This window comes from Lissotriton helveticus, chromosome 5_1 (assembly GCF_964261635.1).
Source record: "Lissotriton helveticus chromosome 5_1, aLisHel1.1, whole genome shotgun sequence".
Lineage (NCBI taxonomy): Eukaryota > Metazoa > Chordata > Amphibia > Caudata > Salamandridae > Lissotriton > Lissotriton helveticus.
The window spans coordinates 499,092,868-499,116,418 of record NC_136065.1 but is presented as its reverse complement, the minus strand read 5'-3'; the positions used below and the strand labels follow the sequence as shown (position 1 = coordinate 499,116,418).

At 44.3% G+C, this 23,551-nt stretch overlaps 1 protein-coding gene across 1 annotated transcript in view; it reads left to right on the top strand.

The window, feature by feature from the left end:
* Nucleotides 1-23,551, top strand: part of LOC144752502 (intermembrane lipid transfer protein VPS13D-like) — a 189,641-nt gene that overhangs the window by 73,937 nt on the left and 92,153 nt on the right. The window contains exons 7-8 of the mRNA XM_078640411.1: nucleotides 12,018-12,122; nucleotides 21,846-22,016. Coding sequence (XP_078496537.1) covers nucleotides 12,018-12,122; nucleotides 21,846-22,016 — 276 coding nt within the window. The remainder of the gene's footprint in view (nucleotides 1-12,017; nucleotides 12,123-21,845; nucleotides 22,017-23,551) is intronic.

The following is a 23,551-nucleotide window of genomic DNA, read 5'->3' as shown; positions in this document are numbered from 1 at the left end:
AGACAATTCCGTGCGTCAACATATTAGTTGAGAGTGTCACAATGTCCCCGACCTGCACAGTTAGTCACTCATATCTGACAGGTACTCTTCTGGTGGCGGATCGCAAATGTTACCCCTGAATGTATTCCATTTTCCCCAAACCCGCGTCCACTGCTTGGGGCATCCCCTGTGCATAAATACCGTTTTCTCCGCTATCATTGCGCCATCCATGTCACAGCACCATTGACGGTAAGAGGGAGGAAGTCTTGCTCCCCAGTATTGAGCTATATCCCACTTCGCTATAATTGCACTCAATGTAGCCCTGGGCTCTGGGCCATTTGATCTAGGTCTTCGGCTCCCAGATATTTAAAAGACACTTCTTGGGCTCCGGTGCAACTGTAGCTCCGGTTACCCTCGAGATGGTATGCATGATAATCTCCCAGTATCGTTTGATCTCCGGGCATTCCCAGAGTATATGATAAAAGGTACCTAGCCCCCCGCATTGCCTCAAACAGAATGGTGTGTCAGTGCGACCTATCCGGTGCAGAGTTGTGCATGTCTAGTCGGTGCGATGGAGGATTTTCAGTTGCACTAATTTTGTTTAGAGGGTATTGCCACTTCTTTTGGGGAAGCAAGTGCTTCTTGCTAATTTGCCTCAATCAACTCCCCAATGTCAGTCTGCCACCTTTCTTTATGGGTGGATGTGGGGTCCGGTTGGTTATTTATGATCTTGCAGTAGGTTTGGGAGATCGGCTTTTTAACCATATGGTCCATCAATAGTCTATCTCTCTATCTCTAGTGGTGATGCCTCTGAGAGCACAGTACCCGGAGGAATAGTTTTCAGGAGTGCATGTCTAATCTGCATGTAATGAAGGGTTTCCGTCAATGCCATCCCATATGTTTCTTGGAGCTGAGCGAACGTAATTATCTTGCCCTTTTTCCACAGATCCCCCACCTGGGAAATTCCTATAAGGTCCCACTGTTTGAAGCCCTTGCTATTACATAGTTTACCTAAGCGTTGGGTCTCCAAGAGCGGTGTGGCCTGCGTTATAACCCCTTCCCAGCCAAGGGAGTGCTGCTACGCGTACCATATAGGTACTTAGTGTGCTGTTGGCCCTAAAAGAGAAGTACCCCTATGTTTCTTATAGAGTGCTCCTATGACACCAACTGAACCGAGGACATATCTATCCATGCGGAACGCTGGTTCCTCCTGTGGAGCTTGCATCCATTGGATTATTACGGTGAGCTGCGAGGCCCAGTAGTACAGCTTTATGTTTGGAAGGGCCCCAGTAGGGGCGCCGGATAGTGTTAAGTTCACATCATTCCGAAGATAAGCATTGGTCCATTGCAGTCAAGTCCGCCCGCTTCTGGGCCTCGCTGGCAATCTTGCAGAGTCCCTTCATCTGATAGTTATAGAATCGCAGGGTCGGACCTTTTCCTCAGCGTCCGTCTTTCGCCTGCTCTCCATCCTCTGTTGAGCTTTTGTCCCTGGAGCCCGGGGAAGCGTCCTCCAGCAGCCCCTGGTGTTGCTTCTGGCCTAGTCGTTTAGGCCTGGATGTCGGGCGCCATCCCTCAAGCCAGTCATGGGCTTCTTCTGGTGTCTCGAAGAACCAAAGTTTTCCCTCTGCTTCTACCCGCAACTTTGCCGGGAATAGCATGGATTACTTTAGCTCTCTGGCTCTCATTTCTCTCTTGACCTCCAGAAAGCTGCGACGTTGCTTAGTCACTGCCGCCATGTAGTGTATGTAGAATGTAACAGTGTAGTTCTCGAGACGAATTGGAGGGGCATTCCACGTCATCTGGAGGATCGCATCTCGGTCACAGAAGTTGAAGATGTGGGCGAGTATAGGCAGGGGGGGGCCCGGGTCGTGGTCTGCCACCCAGTACTCGGTGAGCCCTTTCAACTAAAAAGAAGTTGGACAAACCACGCGGTTGTAGCTGATTTTTTTTAATGAGGTTTTCTACAGAAAGGTCCAGTGCAGGACCCCCGCCTTTTCCGGTACGCCTATAATCCGGATGTTGTTGCGTCTCGAGCGGCCTTCCTGGTCATCAACCTTGGCCGCCATTGGTTTGTTGTCTGCTTCCAGTTGCTCGATCTGGTGCTGTAGCACGGCAGTATCTATCGGGAGAGTCGTCGTTGTGGCCTCCACGTCCGTCATTCTCGTGGCCATTTTCTGAAAGTCAGCACGGATCAACTAAATGTCCGAAGAGATCGGCCCTAAAGTAGTTTGGAGCTTAGTCAAGGTAGTTATAATGTCCAGCAAAGTGACTTTTGCAGGTTTCTCATTTTGCCGGGCTTCCCCCCCCCCCGCTCAGTTTGCGACCCTGTGTTGTCCGGCGTGTCTTTATTGTACGCATATTTGTCCAGCTTGAGTTGCTGCGCAGTTCTTTGTCCCCGGCCCTCCATTGTGGCTGGTCCTCCGTATAGCACTCTATGCAGCACTTGCGGGCGTTAGTATTCGCCGCTGCATGCCGCAGAACTGAACGTCATGTGCGGCCTTTTGATTTTCCTGCGCCCGCACCCTGCAGCCTGAGAACGTGTCTGGGGGGGTTTCTACCAGGAGTCCTGGCGTATCTACGCACCGACATCCTCTGGCTATGTTTCAATGCGCCCCAATTGCAAAAGTTCTGGTCGCGTCAGTGCTGGCTTCTCGTATCTACCTCTGTAAGTTTAGTCACTGTGGTTTCCCAGTCACCGCTGGCCCATGCTTCATCATTTACAGCCGGGAGCAATCAACACGTGCAAGTCCTACCCGCAGAATTGCAGCAGGTCAGTACTGTCTTCTAGACTGGCAGCACAGTATTGGCAGTGCAGTGTTGGCGGCAGGTAGGTATTAGATGTGGTGTTGGAGGCATATGCAGGAAGTGTCTTCGGCGCCTCCCCAGGGAGCACTACTGCTCCAGGAGCAAGCCCCAGCCAGTGTACGCTCAGCTCTACTGACCTGAAATGGGCGATGCATGTGAGGGCGCCCAATGTCCACAGTGCACAAAACGGAGGCGGCAGGTCGCAATCACTCCTCCGTAACCGGCGTCCGAAGCTGACATAGAACACAGAGCTCCGCTCCCCGCCGTTCTGTAGGCAGTATCCGGCGCCGCCGTGGGGCCGCCCTTACTCACTTGCAGCTCTCGCGGCGCGCCTCGTTGATCACTCAGATCTCCACACAGCTTTCTCACGCACTCGCCATTCAGAGCCCGAGCAAGACGGCAGCCGCAGAGTCTCCGGAGCGTCGCCCGATCGTCCACAGGAGCCAGTCCGTGCCACCTTCAATTCTATGCGGCCCACGAGCCACGCAACGCCCCGGCTCCACCGCACCTTATAGGCTGCGTCTCTTGTTCACGACGCAGGCTGCTTATTTCAGTATGCTCGGGGCTCAGGACCCACTCTTGCGTTTACGCTAGGCCTCCGGCGTCTCGCCCGCTATTCATAGGGCGTCCTATGCCACCGAATCAGTGCACGGATCGATTGGGAAGGTGCTACGGTTGCGGAGCCTCCCTAGGCAGTGGCCATTTGCTTTGGCTGCTAGCCACGCCCCCCTTAAATTTTAATTTTAAAATATAAAGAATGAATTTGTGAATAAAATGTATTTATAAACTTGTGAAAATGTATATTAGTAAATTGAACTTATGGGTCAAATTGTAGTACAATTTATATTAAAAAAAGTGAAATTCTCTAAAAACCAAATCTTACACGGATGTTATTATTAGCAAATAGCATTAAAAACCCTAGAAATTCACTGAAAAAACCCAAAGGTTACAGGGACTTTGTAGTTAGGAAATAGAATTAAAAAACGTAAAAAATTCACTGAAAAAAACAAAGGTTACAGGGATGTTATAATAGGTTCAGTCACTCATGACATGGTCAGTGACATAATTGATGACATCACTGATGCTCTGTTCTTCAAAGTTGCGTACTCAAGAGTCTCCTGCAAGAGTCCCGAAAACCTAACCATCCAGCTATACATACATTTTGAACCTTAATTTCTCAAAAACTACTGAACTGATTTACTTCAAATCACAAAAAGGACACTTTCTGGGTGTAAAGATCTATCTTTCTGCCAAGTTTGGTGTAATTCCTGTCTGCCATTTTAGCTGTAGCACTGTTCCGAAATCCATAGGGAAATTGTGTTTTGGGACCGCCCCCCTTTTTCACAGCCCCCGCTTGACGGTTCATTCCAAAACATTTGAGAAAGGAGCTGAGATGGGTCAACTTTTTTTTATAATAATAATTTTTATTAGCAATTTAACATTCGTCACTTGCATAATCACAGTAATAAACTTTCCTTTACAGAATAAAAAATAGATAATGTTGTGCACAATATTGCCATCAAACATTACGGTTCCGGGGCCCCCCTTTTGACATTTCCAGTTCCACTGTTGGCGAGATGCACAGTTCTCCTCGATATGCATTCCAGGCACCCGATTTTTTTTGTCCCACTTTTTAGGACAGCCCCTAGATTTGTAAACCTCCTTTTCGGCTACCAGGCATCTGTCCATTTCCGCCACCCACCCTATTATCAGTGGGCGATCTACTGCCCCCCGTTTCATAGCAATGGCTCTTTTCACTAGTGTGTATCCCAGGGTTGTGAATTGTTGCTCTGTATCCGTGAGATCGGTTGCGTCCCAAATATTCAGAATCCCCAGTGGAGGCGTTAAAATGAGTTGTTTCCCCAGCGCATCTTGCATCTTTCCCATGGCCCTTTCCCATAAGTGTCGGATCAGGGGGCAGTCCCATAGTATATGATAAAATGTGGCTTTTTGATTACATCCACGTGCGTCTTACCTGGTTCCTATCTTAGCTAAGGTCACACCAGTGAGGTAGGTCCTATGTAAGACTTTTAGTTAGATCAGTCGAAAACTGTGGTTTATGGCTGCCTTTCTTGGGGACATCAGGGCGGTTTGCCAGTCCTCATCCTCGATCTCTCCCATGTCTGCCATTTGTCCCTGAGAGCATGAAAAGGGTCTGGTAAGGGAAATGGCCTTGGTCAGGAGAGGTTCTGATAGGAGTCGATCCTCCAATGGGGACACATCTGGTATGGTTGTCAGATCTATGAGGGCTGTGTTAAGCGCATGGCGAATTTGTAGGTATCGAAACCTCTCCCGTGGTACCAATTCATACTTAATTTTTAGGTCCTGAAAGGTAAGAATCGTACCCTTCTGTAGGAGATCGCCAACAGTAAAAATTCCTATGGTGTCCTATCTATCCAACCCTGCGTGATAGCAGAGCAGCCCCAGTTGTTGCGAGGACCATAAGGGCGTCTCTTTCGTCAGTTTTTCCCTTCCAACCCAGGCTTTTAGTAGCCTTATGTCAGATGGAGGTCGTGTGAGCCATCGGTCCTAGATATCTCCCTTTGCGGGGTCTAGTATATGGGACTCCCAGATAACCCTCTCGCCCGGTCTGATACGCTCTAATCGGTATGCTGGATTCGTCGAAAAGCTGTATAACCAGTGATTCACCGCTACCAATTGTGATACCCAGTAATATAGCTGTATGTCTGCGATGCCTCCATCATACCACCCCTATGTCAGTTTTTCCGAGGCAATCCGCGGAGACCCACCGTCCCACAATAGTGTCCGAACCTCCGCCTCAACATTGTTAAAATATGAGTCAGGGACACGGTATGGACAGTTCTTGAGTAGGTAGAATCGTAGCAGTGCCAGCATTTTAAACAGCGCCGCTCGACCTAGCAGCGATAATGGCAGTGACCTCCAATGTTTGACATCTTCCGAGTTTATGTAGGGGAACTACGAGGTTCTTATTGTGGAAAGTTTTTGAGTTTGGAGTAATAAATATCCCCAGATATCGGAAACCTTCGCTGGTCACTTCAACTTTACATCCTCTGGGTAGTCTAGGCGGAGGGCCATGAAGAATAAAAAGCACTGACTTTGCCCAATTGATGGCATAGCCTGAGTACTTGCAGAAGTTTGTAAAGATATTTAATAACCTATGTATTGAGGTATAGGGGGAGGCTAGGTAAATCAGCATATCGGCGGCGTATAGCGATATTCTGTCCTCAGTTTCCTCCTCCCATTTGAGGCCTCTGAGAGCAACATCCCGTCTCACCACGATGCCAGGGGTTCCAGAAGAAGGGCAAAGAGTAGTGGGAGCAGCCCTGTCTGGTCCCCCTGTGCAACATGAACGCCCGTGACGTACGATTGTTCACCCTCACCTGACCGTGGAGTTCATTGTAGAGCAGTCTAACCCATGCCATAAATCTCAGGCCAAACCCCAAGCGGACTTCGAAGAGATAGGGCCACTCTATGGAATCGAATGCCATAGAGGCATCCAATGACATAAACACTGCGTCCTCCTCTACACATTGCTGCCGTGCCAGCACATTATGTACCCGGCGAATGTTCAATGTTGTATTCCGTCCCGGCACAAATCTGGATTGGTCTGCATGAACAAGGGAGGGGAGGAAAGCATTTAGACGTGAAGCTAACAGTTTCGCCAGGATCTTGGCCTCCGCATTTATCAAGGAGATTGGCCTATACGAGCTACAACTATCCGCCGGTTTCCCGGGCTTACGAATTACCACTATAGAATCCAGTCTTTTGTCTGAAGCCAGTATTCCTTTCTCAAGGCTTTCTGCATACATGTGATTAAGATGGGGTGCTACCTTCAAGGCCTTTGATTTGAGGAATTCTATCGGAATTCCGTTAAGCCCCATTGCTTTCCCCGATTGGACGCTAAATAGGGCTTTGCAGATCTCATCATCTGTGATTTCAGCTTCCAGATCGGCCCTGTCTGTCTTAGACAATGAAGGCAGGGTAATATCGGCCAACAGTTGTCGGGAGTCCTCTGACGTATAGGTTGTGAAGGAGGTATACACCTTTTCTAAATAGTTCGCAAATGCTTCCGCTATTACTTGAGGGTCGGACACCCGTGTATCCTTGCCAGTGGATAGTTCAGGTACCCACCTCTCTCCCTGCTCCCTTTTCTCCAGCCAGGCCAACATTCTCCCTGCCCTATCCCCCATTTCATACACCCTATGTCTTGTGGAAAGTAGACGTGCCCTTGCTTTTTCTCGCATTAGGGCTTTATACTCGAGGCGTTGGATGGTCAAACGGTGTGCTGTGGCCTCACTTGGTGAGGAGTTATGTCGCATCTCTAACTGTTGAAGTTCACTTTCCGCTTCCAATATTTGTTCATTATGGCTGCGGAGATGACCTATTTTTAACGCCAGGGCATGGCCTTTTAGTACCAGTTTGTACGCCTCCCAAATAGTCTGTGTCAAATCCTCTGATCCTAGATTTTCAGTAAAATAATGGTCAGTTTGTTCAAGTGCCTCTTCTTTTATGTCAGGGATCTTTAAAAGCCACATGTTTATAACTATGGTGCTGCTCTGCTTTTGTTGGTGAAAAGTGAGCTCAACCCACACCGGAGAGTGGTCGGAGATCCCCTGCGGGAGCCCACGAGGGTTCTGGTAGTGGCCAACAGCTGCCAGGTACGTAAAGAAATAATCTATACAGGACATACTATTGTGTGCATTAGAGTAGTGAGTGTAATATGACATGTGTGGTTGCATTGAGCGTCATATGTCCGTTAGTCCCATGGCTTGAGTAAATTCCGCCATATGAGTGCTGTATCTGGCGGCAGGTTGTCAGGGAAACCTATCCAGTGTATTGTCCATGGTCAAGTTAAAGTCACCTCCCATTATTAGGATACCATCTGGGCGATCAATCAGTATTTTGCCTAATTCACTGTGTGCCTCCTTCCCCAGCACTGGTGGGAGATACACTGAAGCCACATTTATCGGCTTCCCTTCCCAGGTGCCCCCCATCACTGCAAATCTACCCTGCGGATCTGCCCACGTATGAGTGGGTGTGAGAGCAAGGCCTTTATGCACTAAGATACCCGTTCCCCTGGAACCAGATGTGAATCTTGCATGGATCATTAATTTATATCGCCACCTACTGAGAGCCTTGCAATTATTGCCCTCAAGATGAGTTTCTTGTAATAGTTCTAAATCTGGCACCTTTCTCTTAAGATAATGTGATACTACACCCCTCTTTATTTTGTCTCCCAGCCCGTTCACATTCCACGTCAAGGCGGACAATTTTGTAACAATAGTATTATCCATATTTGACCATCAGTAAGACCAAGAGAGTGTACACTGCAGCTGCTAGGGGGGTGAATGAGTCCTTCACGACATGGGCAGCCGTGCACTCCAATCGGGACTGGCTATACGTTGTGGGGCATTGTGCAATCATCTGTTGTGTATATTGCGTCAATTGGGATAGATCATGGTTTGTCGAACCTATTGTACAACCTTTTGCATCGTGACTTGTAGGTTTAACATCAACAATAACCCCCCATGGATCCTCCCCATCACCCCCCTCTCTGCCCCCCTGCCGGTGGATTTCAAACTACCCACCCCCCAACAAGGCAGAGTGCCTGTCACCCACCCTCCCATATACGAGGTGCTTGGTGAACAACCCTCCCACCCTGCCGTGAATTAATGATGAATACATATCACACAGTATATAATTTAGATCCGTACAAATCCCATCTTTAGCTGTCACCATCTAAGCGGCGTGGTATTAGTAGTTCTGCTCAGATTAACGTTGGCCGGGCCCACTTGGCCATCGGCGAGTCTGTGCTAAATACCCCAGTACCTTATCATGTGTCCAGTCTTACGTCCAGGGAACTCGGGTGTCTCTCAGGTCACCTCAGCCGTAATGCACAACGTCCCGTTCTATCAACTCTTCAAGGCCGAGGCCTGCCCCTCCTGAATTGGATCTTCTCAAGGTGTGTCCCCATTGTTCAATCTGATGCCTCGGGTTCTGTCATTCCTGCTGCTGTTCAGTCTTCCAACCCGTCGCCAACTTTCCAGCCATTCCCATGTTTCTTCTGGGGATGAAAAGAACCAGGTTTTGCCCTCGCATTCAACCTGGAGCTTTGCTGGGAAGAGCATAGAGTATTTTACTTCTTTGTCTCGTAGCGCTTTCTTGACTTCACTAAAGCTGCGTCGTTGAGCCTGCACTTTGGTAGTAAAGTCCGGGAAAAACGTGATTGCACTGTTCTCCAACGTTACTGGTGGGTGAGCACGTGCCGTTTGGAGTATTACATCGCAGTCCTGGATATTAAACACTCGTGCTGTGATGGGCCTTGGGGGAGCTCCCTGCTTTGGCTTAACTCGTAGGGACTCGATGGGCTCGTTCAATGGAGAAATAACTGAACAGGTGCTCCGGTCGAAGCTTGGTCAGCACCAGGTCATCGATGAAGAGATCTACAGCCGGCCCCTCCGTTCGCTCCGGAACTCCCAGAATGCGCACGTTATTTCTACGCGCTCTCCCTTCATAGTCGTCAAGGAGTCCTTTCATTTTCACCTGTTGGTCACGGAGTTTGGACCACTTGTTGCTTGAGGAGAGCCGTATCAGATGTTAATGTTACAGTAGTTTCCTCCCCATCTTTCACTCTATCATCTATTTTCCTTAGGTCAGCTCTTATGAGAGAGACCTCGATGTGAGTCTCGAGGGATGTTCGTACCTCAGCTATGGCCTCCATGACGTCACGGAGGGTGAGGTCTGATTGAGGAGTCTGTGGGTGAGGGTCGTTGGTTCCCCCTTTGGCAACAGCTCGGTCTCTTCGCCCGCCTTGCCCCAGGCAAATTTAGATAATGTCTTTTGGGCTTGCGTTTTGTCTCCCTTGCCACTGTCCATCGTTGCGCAGGGGCTATTGTCTCCTCGTTTACGTTGCAGGGCCCTATACCAGTATTCAGGGCCGCCTGCGCAGGAGGTGGGAAAGGATTAACCTCCCCTGCCGGCCTGTCGGGTTTCCTGGCAGGGCAGGTAGGGCCGCCCACCGGTAGATGAGTATCAGCTGGGTGCAGCGTCTGTTGGCAAATGAAGGGCGGCGGGGGAATGCTACGATTTCACCACAACACCTCTACGTACTTGTTTGGGCCAGTGTTGCATGTGGAAGGTAGGAGTAATAACCAGGCTTCATGGGGGCGGGGAGTTGTTAGGCCCTGGGCTCCACTGATGTCCAGCTTGCGTGATTCCCCCTTAGATCAGATGACGAGCTGCTGTGTGTTCGCTGTCGCCTCCTTATGACGGAATACATCCTGCACTATTCTGGGTCTATGACAGTGATATGGGTTCCGTTCCCCCACGCGGGTAAGGCCCCGATGTTGGGCCTTCAGCAGGTCCTCTGGTTCTGGTAACACCTCTGTTGTGGTGCGGCAGCCAGGCAGTGGTACCCTGGATCGAGTAGTAACGGTTAGCAGTGGAGGACTTCGAGTGCGTGCATCACAACTTTCGAGGCCGCAAGCCGGGGCCTCAATTACCGTCTGAGCCGTATTGTCCTCAGCGCCGCCGTCGCCTCACAGGCGCCTCCTCCACCAGTGCGGTTCCTCGCCGATCTACGCTGTGTCCGCTGGTAGGGAACGGGTCGGTTTCGAGATTGTCCCGGTTCTCCCCACTGCTCCGCCTCAGCTATGCCCCTGCACTCTCACACATCAGCCAGAGGTACGGGGATGAGCCGCCATATTGTCCCTGCCGGAGCTACGATGACGCCCATCGCTACACTGTCATGGCGCTCTCCGCATCTCGGGTTGTTCTCTTTTTGTGGTCTGGGTCTAGTCGGGATCTGTACCCTCCAGGATGAAGGGATAGTTGCTGGTTAAATGCCGGATTATTAGCGAAAGACGGCGAGGGCAGCGGAGCCGCCTCAGAGTGCGGGCATTCCTGACGGCTGCCAGCCACTCCCCTACAGGGTCAACTTTTTTTAAATTATAGTTTTGTGAAGATTCATCAAACAGCGCCAAAGTTATCATTAAACCAAAAAGTGCTCTTTCTGTGGTAACTAGGTCCAAACAAAAACTACAAAGGGGCAAACCAGATGTAGTTTCTGCAATGCCTGAATGCATTGACTTTAGCTGTAGTGACATACAGCCAGCCAGACAAGCTGTTTCTTTGTTCATTAGAGCTTCGGTCATGTCTATTGTTTTCTGGGAATACAGATGAAATAATTCGAAAATATAATGGAAGCTCTCAAACGTTTCTTAGTGACTTGTCCAACTGAGGAACTTTAGCTAGATATGAAACCAATGATGTTTAGTCCAGGTTTTTAGAACCGTTTCCTTTTAATATATTAGTTAGGCGGGTATTGTCATGCTCATCAACCAGTTTGACTTCTGCCAAAGGATCTGTTCAAGCTCAACACCACAGGATAAAGGCTATCCTAATTTCACTTGATTGAGCCCCTCCGCGGGGTTAACCAAAATGTCATCCCCTGGGGAATTCCACATTGGACACTTCCATGTATTCTGGATCTCCACTCCAGGATATTTGATGGGATTCTTTACCAACCAACCTTTAATCACTCAGCTCAAGGAGTCAGTCAACGTTTTCTTTACAACCTCTTCTTCTCTCGTTTTTTTCACCTCTTCCTCCTAGAAATGGCTATTGTGTCTGCATTACAGCAGGGATAAGAGGAATACTGATTTTGCAGCAAAAGTACGAATACAACAGAAGTATTCATGAGCTATAAGGTATTCACACAGGTCTGGCAGTTCCAGAATAAAATGTGTTTGTTGTGAATACATTTAGTTGGTTATGACTATGATAGAGAAATTGTGTTAAATGTAAGAAATGTTTCCTTCCCGCTGTTCTGCAAAGAACTAAGAAACAAATTACTTTTCCTTACCTTTTTGTGAACTAAACTCTTTTAATCAGATTGCAAATTCAATCTTGCATTGCCCCATTAGGCAAAGTGCTTTTTTGTGTCTTGACTGTGGAGCATGCTGCAGGTCTGTGGAGGTGCAGGGGCTATTAAAAGATACAAGCTTGACAGAACAACAGGATTTTGTGCAAACATGGTCACTGAAATTCAGATGAATCTGTTCATTACTTGGCCAGTATAAAACTGTAAAGAAGTAGCTGCAGCCTATCCGATCAAAGGAACTAGAAAATGGTAGTATTTTATGTTGATATTTTGTGTTTGTATATAAACAAAGCTAAGTTCATTCAAAATGTACATAGTTTTGTGTTCAATTGATCTAATTTCTTATGTCTTCCTAAACCCCATCCTGAAGGTGGAGAAGTTGATGAGAAAAAAACAACTTAATATTGCCGATTTTAGTGTTTACTGGGATGCTGATACCACTTTGCTGGGAGATCTTCCCCCTGCAGAGTTACAGGTATGATGCATGTTTTCTCAACATTTTAATTCTGCCCGGTGAACATTTGACAGTGTGCTGAGTTTCACATGGCGACCACATTTTCAGTGTTCTGTGCTTCAGCAATGTTCGGCTACATGCAAATGATCTTTGATTGAGTGACTGGGCATTAGTTTAATACTCTCTATTTTTATGTGCTGATCATCCTTATCACTCTCATTATGTGAAGTGCAGAAGAAATAACCGTGAGTTGATGCCATCCAGTGTTTGATCTATGCATAAAATGCTTTCTCTTGGTGATAAATAAGTTAGACGTTGAGTGCGAAGTTTTGTTAGCCTAGGGGCATACCTTTAGTATTCCATTCATGCACTGAAAAAGAACTCAGATTAATATGTAGTAGAGCACATCAGGATAACCTTTTTCGTTTAGGGGAGACTAGTATGTAGATTATGTTACTTCACTAAATAAGTAAATAGGAAGAGTCAGAGTATATATGTATATCATTATTGTTTGCTGCAATTTTGTTATAGCGGAACCCATCGTAAATTTAATTAAATATTCCAACGTTACAACAAGATTCATAGTGTCTAATACGGATGGAATCTGAGGTTGACGCCACCTTCTGTATTTTAATTAATGTAGATACTGTAATCTGTTGCCTTAATTTATTATTTTTCTTGATTTAATTAGCAATTAATATTTTGGAACTGATAATTAAGAGTTCTCTAAATATGTATGTGCACCATCCGAATAGGCAGGACTCTTTAGGTGGCCCATTTACATTAATTTTTTTATTGACTGCTGTCCATCATTTATTCGTTCACCAACTATGCCCGAAGGGCTTCAGGACGCATTACAGAGAACAAAGAATAATACTAACTTTGCAAGATGTTAATGCAAAAGTAAGTAAGATTATCATTCCTACCGTTTACTTGATACATGTGCACATTTAAGTTTAAGTCTGACAGAGAGAAAATTGTATGTATACTTGTGCCGTGAATATAATAGGTCAGCAACCATGAGACCATGGTGCAGGGTGTGTACCCCCTGATATCTTGTACACTGACAGGGCATTAAAAGGGCCCAGAAACTGATGCATTTCTAGTAGAATGAGATCAAGGTCGTTTTTTTATTTTTAATGTAGCTCTTTAAGGGGTACTCATAGTTTGTGGGAACGGAAATTCCAGGTTCTCTGTTGACACCTTGAGAATTATTGTGTGATGGCACAGTTTCATATATCCTTGTGTCTCCAGAAGAGGAGTCTTTGAGTTTTAAAGTTGGTGTTCACCTCTTTCCGACTCCCCACCATATTTTTTGCTATTAAGTTTTACAGTAATGCATTCTTTGTATTTACTCTAATTGTTGACCTCAGTAGAGGTCTAAATCAATCAATAAAAACTTGACTCTCCCACCACAAGATGTCCAATTTCAGTGTGAAGTAGTGGGGATAAACAATGTTAACCATTCTGTGTATTGAAAGCTATTTTAACAGTTTAAGTTTATACCATTTGGCCTATACATCGACATATTGCACTTTTTCCCAGAATGCATGGAAGTGGCAACACCAAATCTCAGTAAAAAGTCTGTCAGCTATCATTTGTTGGATGTATGGTTATTCAAATGGGCATCTGTCCAGAATTCGCAGCGGAAACGTCTAGATGACAGCCTCTTTGCTTCAAGGATTGGGGTTCCAAATTAACAGTGTGAAGTCCACATCAACGCACTATTATGTTGGAACCAAAATGGACACCAATAAGACCAGAACATTTCCTTTGGAAAAGAGATCAGATTCTCATCCTTCAGCATTCCAGAATTCCTCCCTTTTGAGCTCCTTATAATGCATATTTTATTGTTTCAGAAATTTAGATGAGGTGATACCCCTGAGTAAGTTATATGTTTGGCCCAGAAGGAGAATTTAATTCACACACCAAATTGTTTCATTAATGCATGATAATTAACTCCCTCGGGTGTTTAAACCTCATTAATATTAGCAGAGAGGTTCAAAGTTTTTTATCTTTCATTAAAATGTATTTTGTTGATACATTCATACAAAGCATCTTTTTTTTATAAAAAAATGTATTCATAAATTCATACAAAGCATACATACGTAGGTGTGTCTCATGTGGTAGAACAATAGTTTAGCTCATTTCTCTTGTTTGAATAGGTACAGATGAAATAGGAGATGAGTGGTCATAGCTTTGCCCTGTGTTCTATGGTGTGCCTTAAGGGGTCCTGCTTTTTTCCCTTTACTTTTAACATGCATGTACAACCTTTACATAAATTGCTGAATGCTTTCATCGTAATGCAGATGACATACTGATTATTTTTCCACTGTCGAGTGATAAGAAGTCTTGAGTAATAAAGGGTTGATGACATTTTGGATCGTATTCATCACTGGGTGCTCTTAGCAACTGAGTTCTTGAACAGAGGATTAGATCACATTTTTCAAATCAACATATTACAACATTAGATTGGTCGTAAAGTCACATGGGCTAACAGACTTGCACATGTCCATAGACATTAAAGCGTAGTGTCATTCCGGGTTATCGGTATCACATAGACCTGCTTCAGAGAGCTCACCCTTTTCTGTCATGTGGGAGCTAAGGCAGCCAGAGTCATACTTTATTTATTTTTGATTAGTTTAGACATTTTATTAAAATTTGAGAAAATGTGCAACATAAAAGAACAAATATACAGGAAGAAATAACAAAACAAGAGAATGTTTTAACATGTACACTGATCCAGTTTAAATCTATTTGGAGATTAGCAAATGACAGTGGTGAAACCCTAGCGGCCCAGCCAGTTCTTTCACCCAAAATGCCCCTTGTGAGGTCAATCTCTTCTAATGCCCTGTGTAACCATCTTTCTCTTCCAGGGAATACTCATTAATAGTCATAAGCACTGAATTATCTCCGCCCATATGCGGGAACCTGGAACATATAGCATAATACATATATATGTGTATACAATAGAAAAGGAGTACATAGTACGAAATAATTATACACATATACATGTATAAACCAATAATATGCAGCCCTAAGCATATCTAATAGGCTAAGCAAGCCAAAATGACATGCATGTCTCTAGTATGAAAATAACCCATAACATATAATGCAAGAGACGGACATGTACATTAATTGCATTCCGCAAAACAACCTTTTATTTTCATCAAAGAAAACAGGTAATGACAGGCAATGAGCCTAAATAAGGCTGCATAAGTAAATAACATCCCTGAAATGGAAACTGGCACCTCGCCTTTAAGGCCTCCAGGAGAACCCTGCTCCCATCATGCACCACAGGTGACAGTTAGGTCAGATCTTTTTTCCGGCTCTTTCTGAGAGGAACCTGCAGCTTGAGCTCAAATGATTTTGGCTTTTTTCAGTCAGAATTTGTATTCTACCTACTTTTTTCGATATTTCTTGTTGCTGGTAGTATTTTTCAATCTTTTCTGTTTTCTGACTAATTGGTCAATCTTTTTTAGTCAGATATGTCACCTTTATTTTATAAATATCCTTCCTGTGGTAAGAAGATGTCTAAAGCCGATCCTCATTCGGTCTGTGTTTACCTTCTTCTCACAACACAGTTGTGAGAAGTTGGCCTGGTATATGATGTTCACTATTCTAGTGAGCACCTTGCACCAGTCCAAACAACCCTTATGGTGATGGTTGTAAAGTCCACCTTATAGACCAGCTATCCTAGTGGTAGCATGGACAAAAGCAGTTTTAGGCTAAACTCAAGAGGGCATGTGAAGCCAGCTGTTTTACCATATGCAATCCCTTTAATACCAAATAAAAGGACACCACACAGGTTATATATTCAAAATATATATGTATTTATTTCTAAAACAATCCTCTGAACTCTTTATGAGGGCAGAGGCACAAGCACATAACAAGTAACTTAATATAACATATAATAAGTTGCACAAATATGGATAGGCCCTGGTGGCCCACTAAACCATATACTAAAATAGTGGTATAAGAACCACGTCACGAACAATGGTAAGGCCTAGGGCCTTGGGAATCGCTGGGGCTACACTGGACTAACAGTTTAACAGAAGGCGGTAGTAGTGTCCAGAAAATGGAAAAGTCAGCAACATTCAAAGAGAGACATATTTCATCATATCACTAGTTAAATGCGTATTGTAAATGGACATAATCACAGTATGTAATGGGTGCTTAAGAAACTCAAAGTACCTACTACCTAAAGGTACTATATTGGTGCACACAGGTGTGTAACCAAAGACAATGCTTAGAGGTGAGGTTCTAATTACAGCACATCCAATAGTGTTTAGCTTATTTAAGTTTTCTTGTAACCTTTGCACGGATGAACATTTAGCAGTTGTCACCAATTAAGTCCATAGAACAACATAGAAAGCATATAGTATAAGGGTAAACAATCATCCAATATAGAATCAAGAAAAAAAAGGTCCTCTTCATATAATGTTATTCTTCTTTATTCAAAATTCATAAAAAACAGGTTTTCCAGCATACATATCGCCAACACGTGTTTCGTCTCCCACAGAGACTTCATCAAGGCATGGATAATATTTGGAAGATGTATAATGATCTGTTCATGAGATGAGTACACAGCGTTGCGTGATAATAGAAGAATACCCAAAACAATGATTGAAATAAATTTGTAACTGGATTCACTTGAATAATAGCGTCAGCATAGTCAGCTTGACAAATATATCATAACAATTTGGGACGACGTGGTGTCATAGACGAAAATGTGTATCAATATGTGATGTCACCACTCCACAATTATATAAAGGATCCCACGATGCGAGTCATACAAAATATTTGGATGAACTCAGCTCAAGGTTTAAAATAAATCCACATTCACAACCCTGATAAGTTGCAATCAGATAGCAGCAGCACCGCTAATACGTCTTGTCGCAATTGCATAGAAGAATAACATTATATGAAGAGGACCTTTTTTTTCTTGATTCTATATTGGATGATTGTTTACCCTTATACTATATGCTTTCTATGTTGTTCTATGGACTTAATTGGTGACAACTGCTAAATGTTCATCCGTGCAAAGGTTACAAGAAAACTTAAATAAGCTAAACACTATTGGATGTGCTGTAATTAGAACCTCACCTCTAAGCACTGGACTAACAGTTGTTAGGGAGCAGGAGGCCCACGGGATGCGTGTGCAGTGTCTAATTGCGCACGCGTGCACACATAGAAGTCAATGGGTGCGTAAAGTTACAAAGTTAAAGAATTATGAGTCTTCCGACTGGACTAGAAGCTAACCACTTGAAACTAGGACACTAGGAGAGTTAATCTTCACAGGAGCACCGCAGTACTCGCGTTACCTCACCCACAGGAAGCGGGTGCATAGGTCCCAAAGTGTGTTGGGTTTCGTCGTGGAGTTCTATGGAGCCTTGGAGAAAAGATGCTGCAGTCGACGTCGAGACCTGTGACGTCAACGCCAGTGAGATCGATATTGAAGACCAGGTCGCCGGCTAGAAGTAGATCGACGCCGAGGCCTGAAAAGCGAAGGAGATCGACGTAGAGTTCGGCGTCGAGACATAAGTCGACGTCGAGGCATGCTTCGGGCTCGAAGCATGAGAATCCGCAGTCGACGTCGAAACGACCAGCGAAGTCCAGGAGGTCGACGTCGAGATCTCCGCCACCTGTCTCAAGGTCTTTGTCGAGGCGCTCAAGATCAACCTCTCGGACCCGTCAGAGGTCTTTGTCGAGGTCAGAGTCAACGTAGAGGATACCGCGTGATCAGTGGTCGACGTCGAACGTGCCGACGTCAAGGGCTTCGTCCCATAGATCTCCGTCTTCCAGAGTGTCACCTCCACGGTCGTCGTCGATGGTGGCTCATTCTGGTTCGACGTCGAGGCATTCGACGTCGAGGGACAGGCAAGTTATCCCTGTGGAAGAGGTGGGAAGACCAGCGTCTAGACCTCAACGTTCGACGTCGAGGGATACTTCTTCTTCCTCGCTGGGGATAAATATTATTCAAGTTACGCCGGAGGGCTCTCCGGTGCACAAATCACCTCCTATTAACATGTCTCCTAGATGTATGGATGACATTAGACACTGGAAGATGCAACCCAGACCTAATGAGAGGCCTCTTACCATGGAGTGCTCAAGACCTCCTGCTAGTAAGTCCCCGAGACGTTCCAGATCACCGTTAAGACGGCGTTCACGCTCAAGAGAGCGCTCCAGATCACACCGTTCTCATATGCCAAGGAGAAGACAGAGGTCTCCTACAATGACCACGTCAACAAGGTCATCATACAGAGACTATTCTACTACTATTTCATCAACTCCATCTTCCAGGGTCTCCCCTGTTGATGATCTTGGGACATTCAGTGAGGTGTTATATAGAGGTGCTAACGAGTTCAACATAACCATGTCGGGACCTCAAGTTACTTCTTCTGTTATATTTGAGACTTTGCCCCATAAGTTTTCGGCGAAGCCTCTACTGCCTTTGGTGCCAGGGTTACTGGAGCCTGCAATGAAGACTTTCTTGACACCTGCCACAGTGGGCTTGGGCCCTCGAGGATTTCGAAAGAAATATAAGGCTCCAGACCAGGATCCCTTATTTCTGCGTACCACCAGATTCTCTTATAGTCACTGCTGCCAGAAAAGCACATTCTGCTACATCTATCTCATCTGCTTGTTTTAGCTTTTTATGGCCCACATTTCATTATATATGATTTGGAGTTATTATTCTTGAGCCCTAAATTATTCATAAAGGCGTTAAAAGCAAGAAGCAAAATTTGCAGGCCATTTGCTGTCCCCGCTATGTGGACTGCATTGTCTGCATATAATAACAGGGATTCACATGAATTGACCCTCTTTGATATATAATAACAAGAGAATTGGTGCCAGGACACACCACTGTCTAACCCCATTATCAGAAGAAAAATTGTCTGTTAGCTCCCCCTATCTGTTACACCGTAACACTAGCTGATGTGCATTCGTGGAGCCTGCTGAGCTGGGTGATATTTGCTTCATCAATCCCTAGCTGTGCCATAAGACACAATAATTTATGGCAGTCCACTGTGTCAAAGGCACACGTTAAATCCATAAAGGCTAGATGAACACAGCCTTTTTGTGCATTTGTGTATTTTTGAACGATTAGAGCGAGGTTCAATGACTGCTCCACTGGTCCAAGTCCTGGTCGGAACCCAAATTGAAAGACCGAGAGCACTTGAGTCTCAGATGCCCAGAGTTCTATTTTGGTCAAAATGACCTTGCCCAAGATTTTAATCGTGTAATCCATCAGGGAAATATATAATATAAATATAATCCTCATTTGTAAAGCGCGAACAATCACCCATAAGGGTCTCTAGGCGCTGGGGGCCTTCGGGAAGATTAAGCAAGCTATTGCCCAGAGTCACATGGTACTGGGCTAATCTGCCTCCGGCACTGGGGATCGAACCGTGATCCCCAGATTCCAACGTCAGTCGCCCTGGCTGCGGCACCACACCTCGCCCTTATAGAAATAGAGCGATAACAATGAGGTTGACTCTTGTCCCCCTTTTTATTATTAAAAATTGGAACTATAATGGTTTCCTTCCAGGTCTTGACCAAAGGTCCCACTATAGCAGCGTTTATTACATTGGTTATCAGAGGGGTCCCAAAATGTGGTAGATATTTATACAAATCTATTAGGATTCTATCGGGACCTGGAGCTTTCTCTTGCTGACTATTCTCCATAGCTATATTTACATCTGCTACCTCATCTGAATTACTCAGGGCCTGAGCTGCTCTCATATCAAAGGTAGCTTTTGGGTCCAAAACCAGATTAATGGTCGGGGTTGCGGGAAAACATTTTTGAGACGCGTTTTACTCAATCTATAGCTTGTACGATAGTCTTTAGTTTGGACGTTTCATCTCCCAACAAAGTGGTGGAGTTCAGAAACTGCCAGAAGGCTTTTGAATCTTTTGTTGTACAGGTGATCTTTAAGTCTTCCCAGGCCTTTTCCTTCCAATATGTTTTCCTTTCCCTGATTATTTCTTCATAGCCTTTTCTGGCCTTGACTACTTCATCCTTATACCTCAGGTTTTCACTTAAAGCTCGCCTTAGATATCTATAGGCTTCTGAGCAAGCACTGTTAAACCATTTGGGGGTATCAGTTGTTTTCTGGTACATTTAGTTAATTTATCTGCCATATATCTGTTTAAAGATGTAAACGCCTGAATGGAATCATCTGGAATAGAGGGATCTGATAGGGCTACCTCAATTTGTGCCTGATTATTTACTGTAAGATCTCTAAGAAAGGCCTCCTTATCGATTTTCTCCCCTTAAATGCTTACATCCCTGTTCTCATTGTATTACGCCCTGTTTTTTACCCAAATTACTTCCCAAAACTAAGTTTAGAGTTAGTGTTAATTAATTATGATCACTTATACAGCTGACCATTACTTTACATCGTTTAAAAAACTGGGACATTTGTATTTATCAATTAAAATTTGATCAGTAATTGAATTGGAAGTTGCCCCACATATGTCGGAACCTGGAGAGAGTTTGTCATGTCATATTCTTGAGCAAATATCAATTTATTTAGCAAAAGCAACTTATTCAACAAACCCCCATATGGGGTATGTTTAAAATGCGTGATTGTTTGATCCACCTTATCACAAATGCCACATGTAGGCTGCACTCGAGGATCACACACTTCTATGTTAAAATCTCAAACCCAAATAATTTGGAGTTCCATTTCATGCTCATATTGAGCTTGACATATCGCATCCTCCAGGCCATCTGTGATGTTGGTCACGGTTGGGTCGAATACATTGTAATAATAATTAAAAGCTAATCAAATATAATGTGCTCACCTCGTGTTGCTCTGCAAAGAAACCAGCAGACAAAGCAGTCACCACAGTCTCCGCGAAGGGGCCTTCAACAAATGCGGCACCGCAGCCAACCAGCCAGCCCAAAAAGAAATTCCAGGGAAACCAGAAGAGAAATAGGATCCACACTATGCATTGTCAGGACTGCCAAAGCGCAGCAATTTCAAGCGGCTTTGATGGTGTTCTCTGCATCCCGGAACGGCAGCCTTCTCCTTGCTGCACATCCCTGCACCATTATTTGGGTAAAAAGTTTGAGATATAAGTTTAATAAGGCTATGGACCCGTAAGCTGAGCATAGATCTTTAGGTGTTCCCTCTTTATGTATTAAAGAGATTCCCGACTCCCCCATTGTTAGTGTTACTGTGCCAATATCTCTAAAGGAATTGTAGAGTTTTACTAGGTGTGGTATTAAGAGGGACGAGAAACTCTTGTAAAAATGGGCTTTAAGTCCTTCTGGACCATATGTTCTGTTTAGTGAGAGTTGTTCGATAGCGTCCCGGATCTCTTCAGTGATTATGGAAGTTTCTTTTCATTTTAGGAACTTATGCAGATTTTAAAAAACTTTATTTATAATTTTATTCATATCATCTTACATTTAGCAGCATATTCAACAATGACAGTGGTGCAGCTTAACACACTAATATTATTAATTATTTATCTTATGGTACTTGCTAGAAATTTTTGTTTTTGTTTTGCTCCGTGTATGATTGTGCAAAGACACCAATACCCTTTCCTTTTCAATATACGTTAAAAAAAAATCTTTCCAAGGACTTTGCCCTATGCCTGGTCGATCTTCCAACTTGCTGTTCTAAACTGCTTTTTCAGATTCATTTCTTAATGAGGTACATGTAAATGTTTCTTTCTTTAATAAGTGTCTACAGATAGCTTTCTAATGGTACGTATGATTCTGATTGACAGGAGGCAATGGACAAAAGCATGGAGAGCCGAGATCACCAGTATATTCTTGAGCCCGTTTGCTCATCTGCCCTTCTTAGGCGAAACTGCTCTAAAGTTCCTCTGAGGTCTAGACGAACTCCACGGATTGAATGTGACATTGATCTAGAGACAATTCCATTACAAATGTCCCAGGTAATAAATAATGTCTACTCTAACTACTGTTCTTTCTGGCTGTTTACCTGGCATTCCATCCAATAACGAAAGCAACAAGCAGGCTTTATATATGGAGTTTGGATGGTTGATATAGTTAACCACTTATTGTGTGTTTGATCAAGACCGTCGTTTACCTGTATCAGATGTTTATCTTGAACTTCTGATTTACAAAATGTTCATGCTGATGTGCTGAAACATAATCTTAACAGTGGCAACCCAGCTCACTTTTCTTTTTTGAATTGTGTGCAAATTTCCCACGTAAAGAAAATGCATTCACAGTGTTGTGCATGTTGTTCCTCACACTTTAAATGTGAGATACACTGGTAAAACGTACAGGAAACATTTTATCTTTGATTTTAAATGTGTTAAAATAGATGAAGTACTTTGTTGTTATTTTCTTTACTGTTTTTGCAATAGACACAACGTCTCATGTAACCCAATACTGCATAGGTAAACCAAACTGCCAGCTTTCACCGTATCCACAGAAACACGAGCCACTAACTATGCCACTCTCGGACGCAGCAGGACACAGTAGTTCTCATACTAATTTAATTAAGGAGAATCCAGACAATATGTCGCATTCATCCTACAGTACTTAAAGCACTAGCCACAGGGATAACTACAAAGTTATGCATGTTCCAATCCTACATCTCCAGCCAGTGGTTTAGTGCAGTTCTTTTCACAGTTTTTGGAAGGGATAGAAAGCACAATGCCCCTTTGCATTGCTTGGTCCAAGGCCTACTGGAAGATAAGTTTCACTTTAGATAGGTGTTACTTGAACCTTCGCAGACATTTCTTTGTGCGATGTCTTTTGTGATCAGAATACAGCATAAACCGTAGATGTGTTTGCTGGAATGTAGTGCCACTGGAAAGAAAAGAGCTGATTTACTGACATTGTTTTGCTGAGTTATAAGAGTGTACGTTTAGAGTTACCTATGTACAGGGTGAAAAGAACTGCAGAGCTGACGTTTTTTTTTTAGGTTATGTGCAACTTCAAATGGATCTAGTAGTTTGTTTGCAAATGTTGTGGCTATGATCATGGATGCTTTAGTGATGATGGGTGCAGCAATAAGAGAAAATAAATGGAAAACAGCTATGCAGGAAGATCGTGTGATAAAACCTGTAGCGGAGCATGTTTTGAGTGGCTAGCCAAGGCACAATAGTTTAGTACATGCACTGCTTGCTCTGAAAGGTAGCGTCTGAACTTTCTTCGGAATATGATTTGCTGTTGAGAGGTGATACATTTGTTCCACCTACTACTAATTTGTGGTTAGATTGAACAGAGGCTTATCGTGTACATTCATGTTCAACAGTCACCAGGAAACTGCTGAAAAGCATCTTTTGGTAGCCAGCCATGGACAGTGCAAAGATTGAAAGGTTTGCCAAAACTTGCTTAGACTGTGACTTGCCTGCCAAATGGTGGAAGTGTAAAAACGTTCTGATAAAGCCAGTTTATTTTCCAAATGGGGCGGGAAAGCATCTTGCCATGGTGGTTTTCAGCCCATTAGATTATT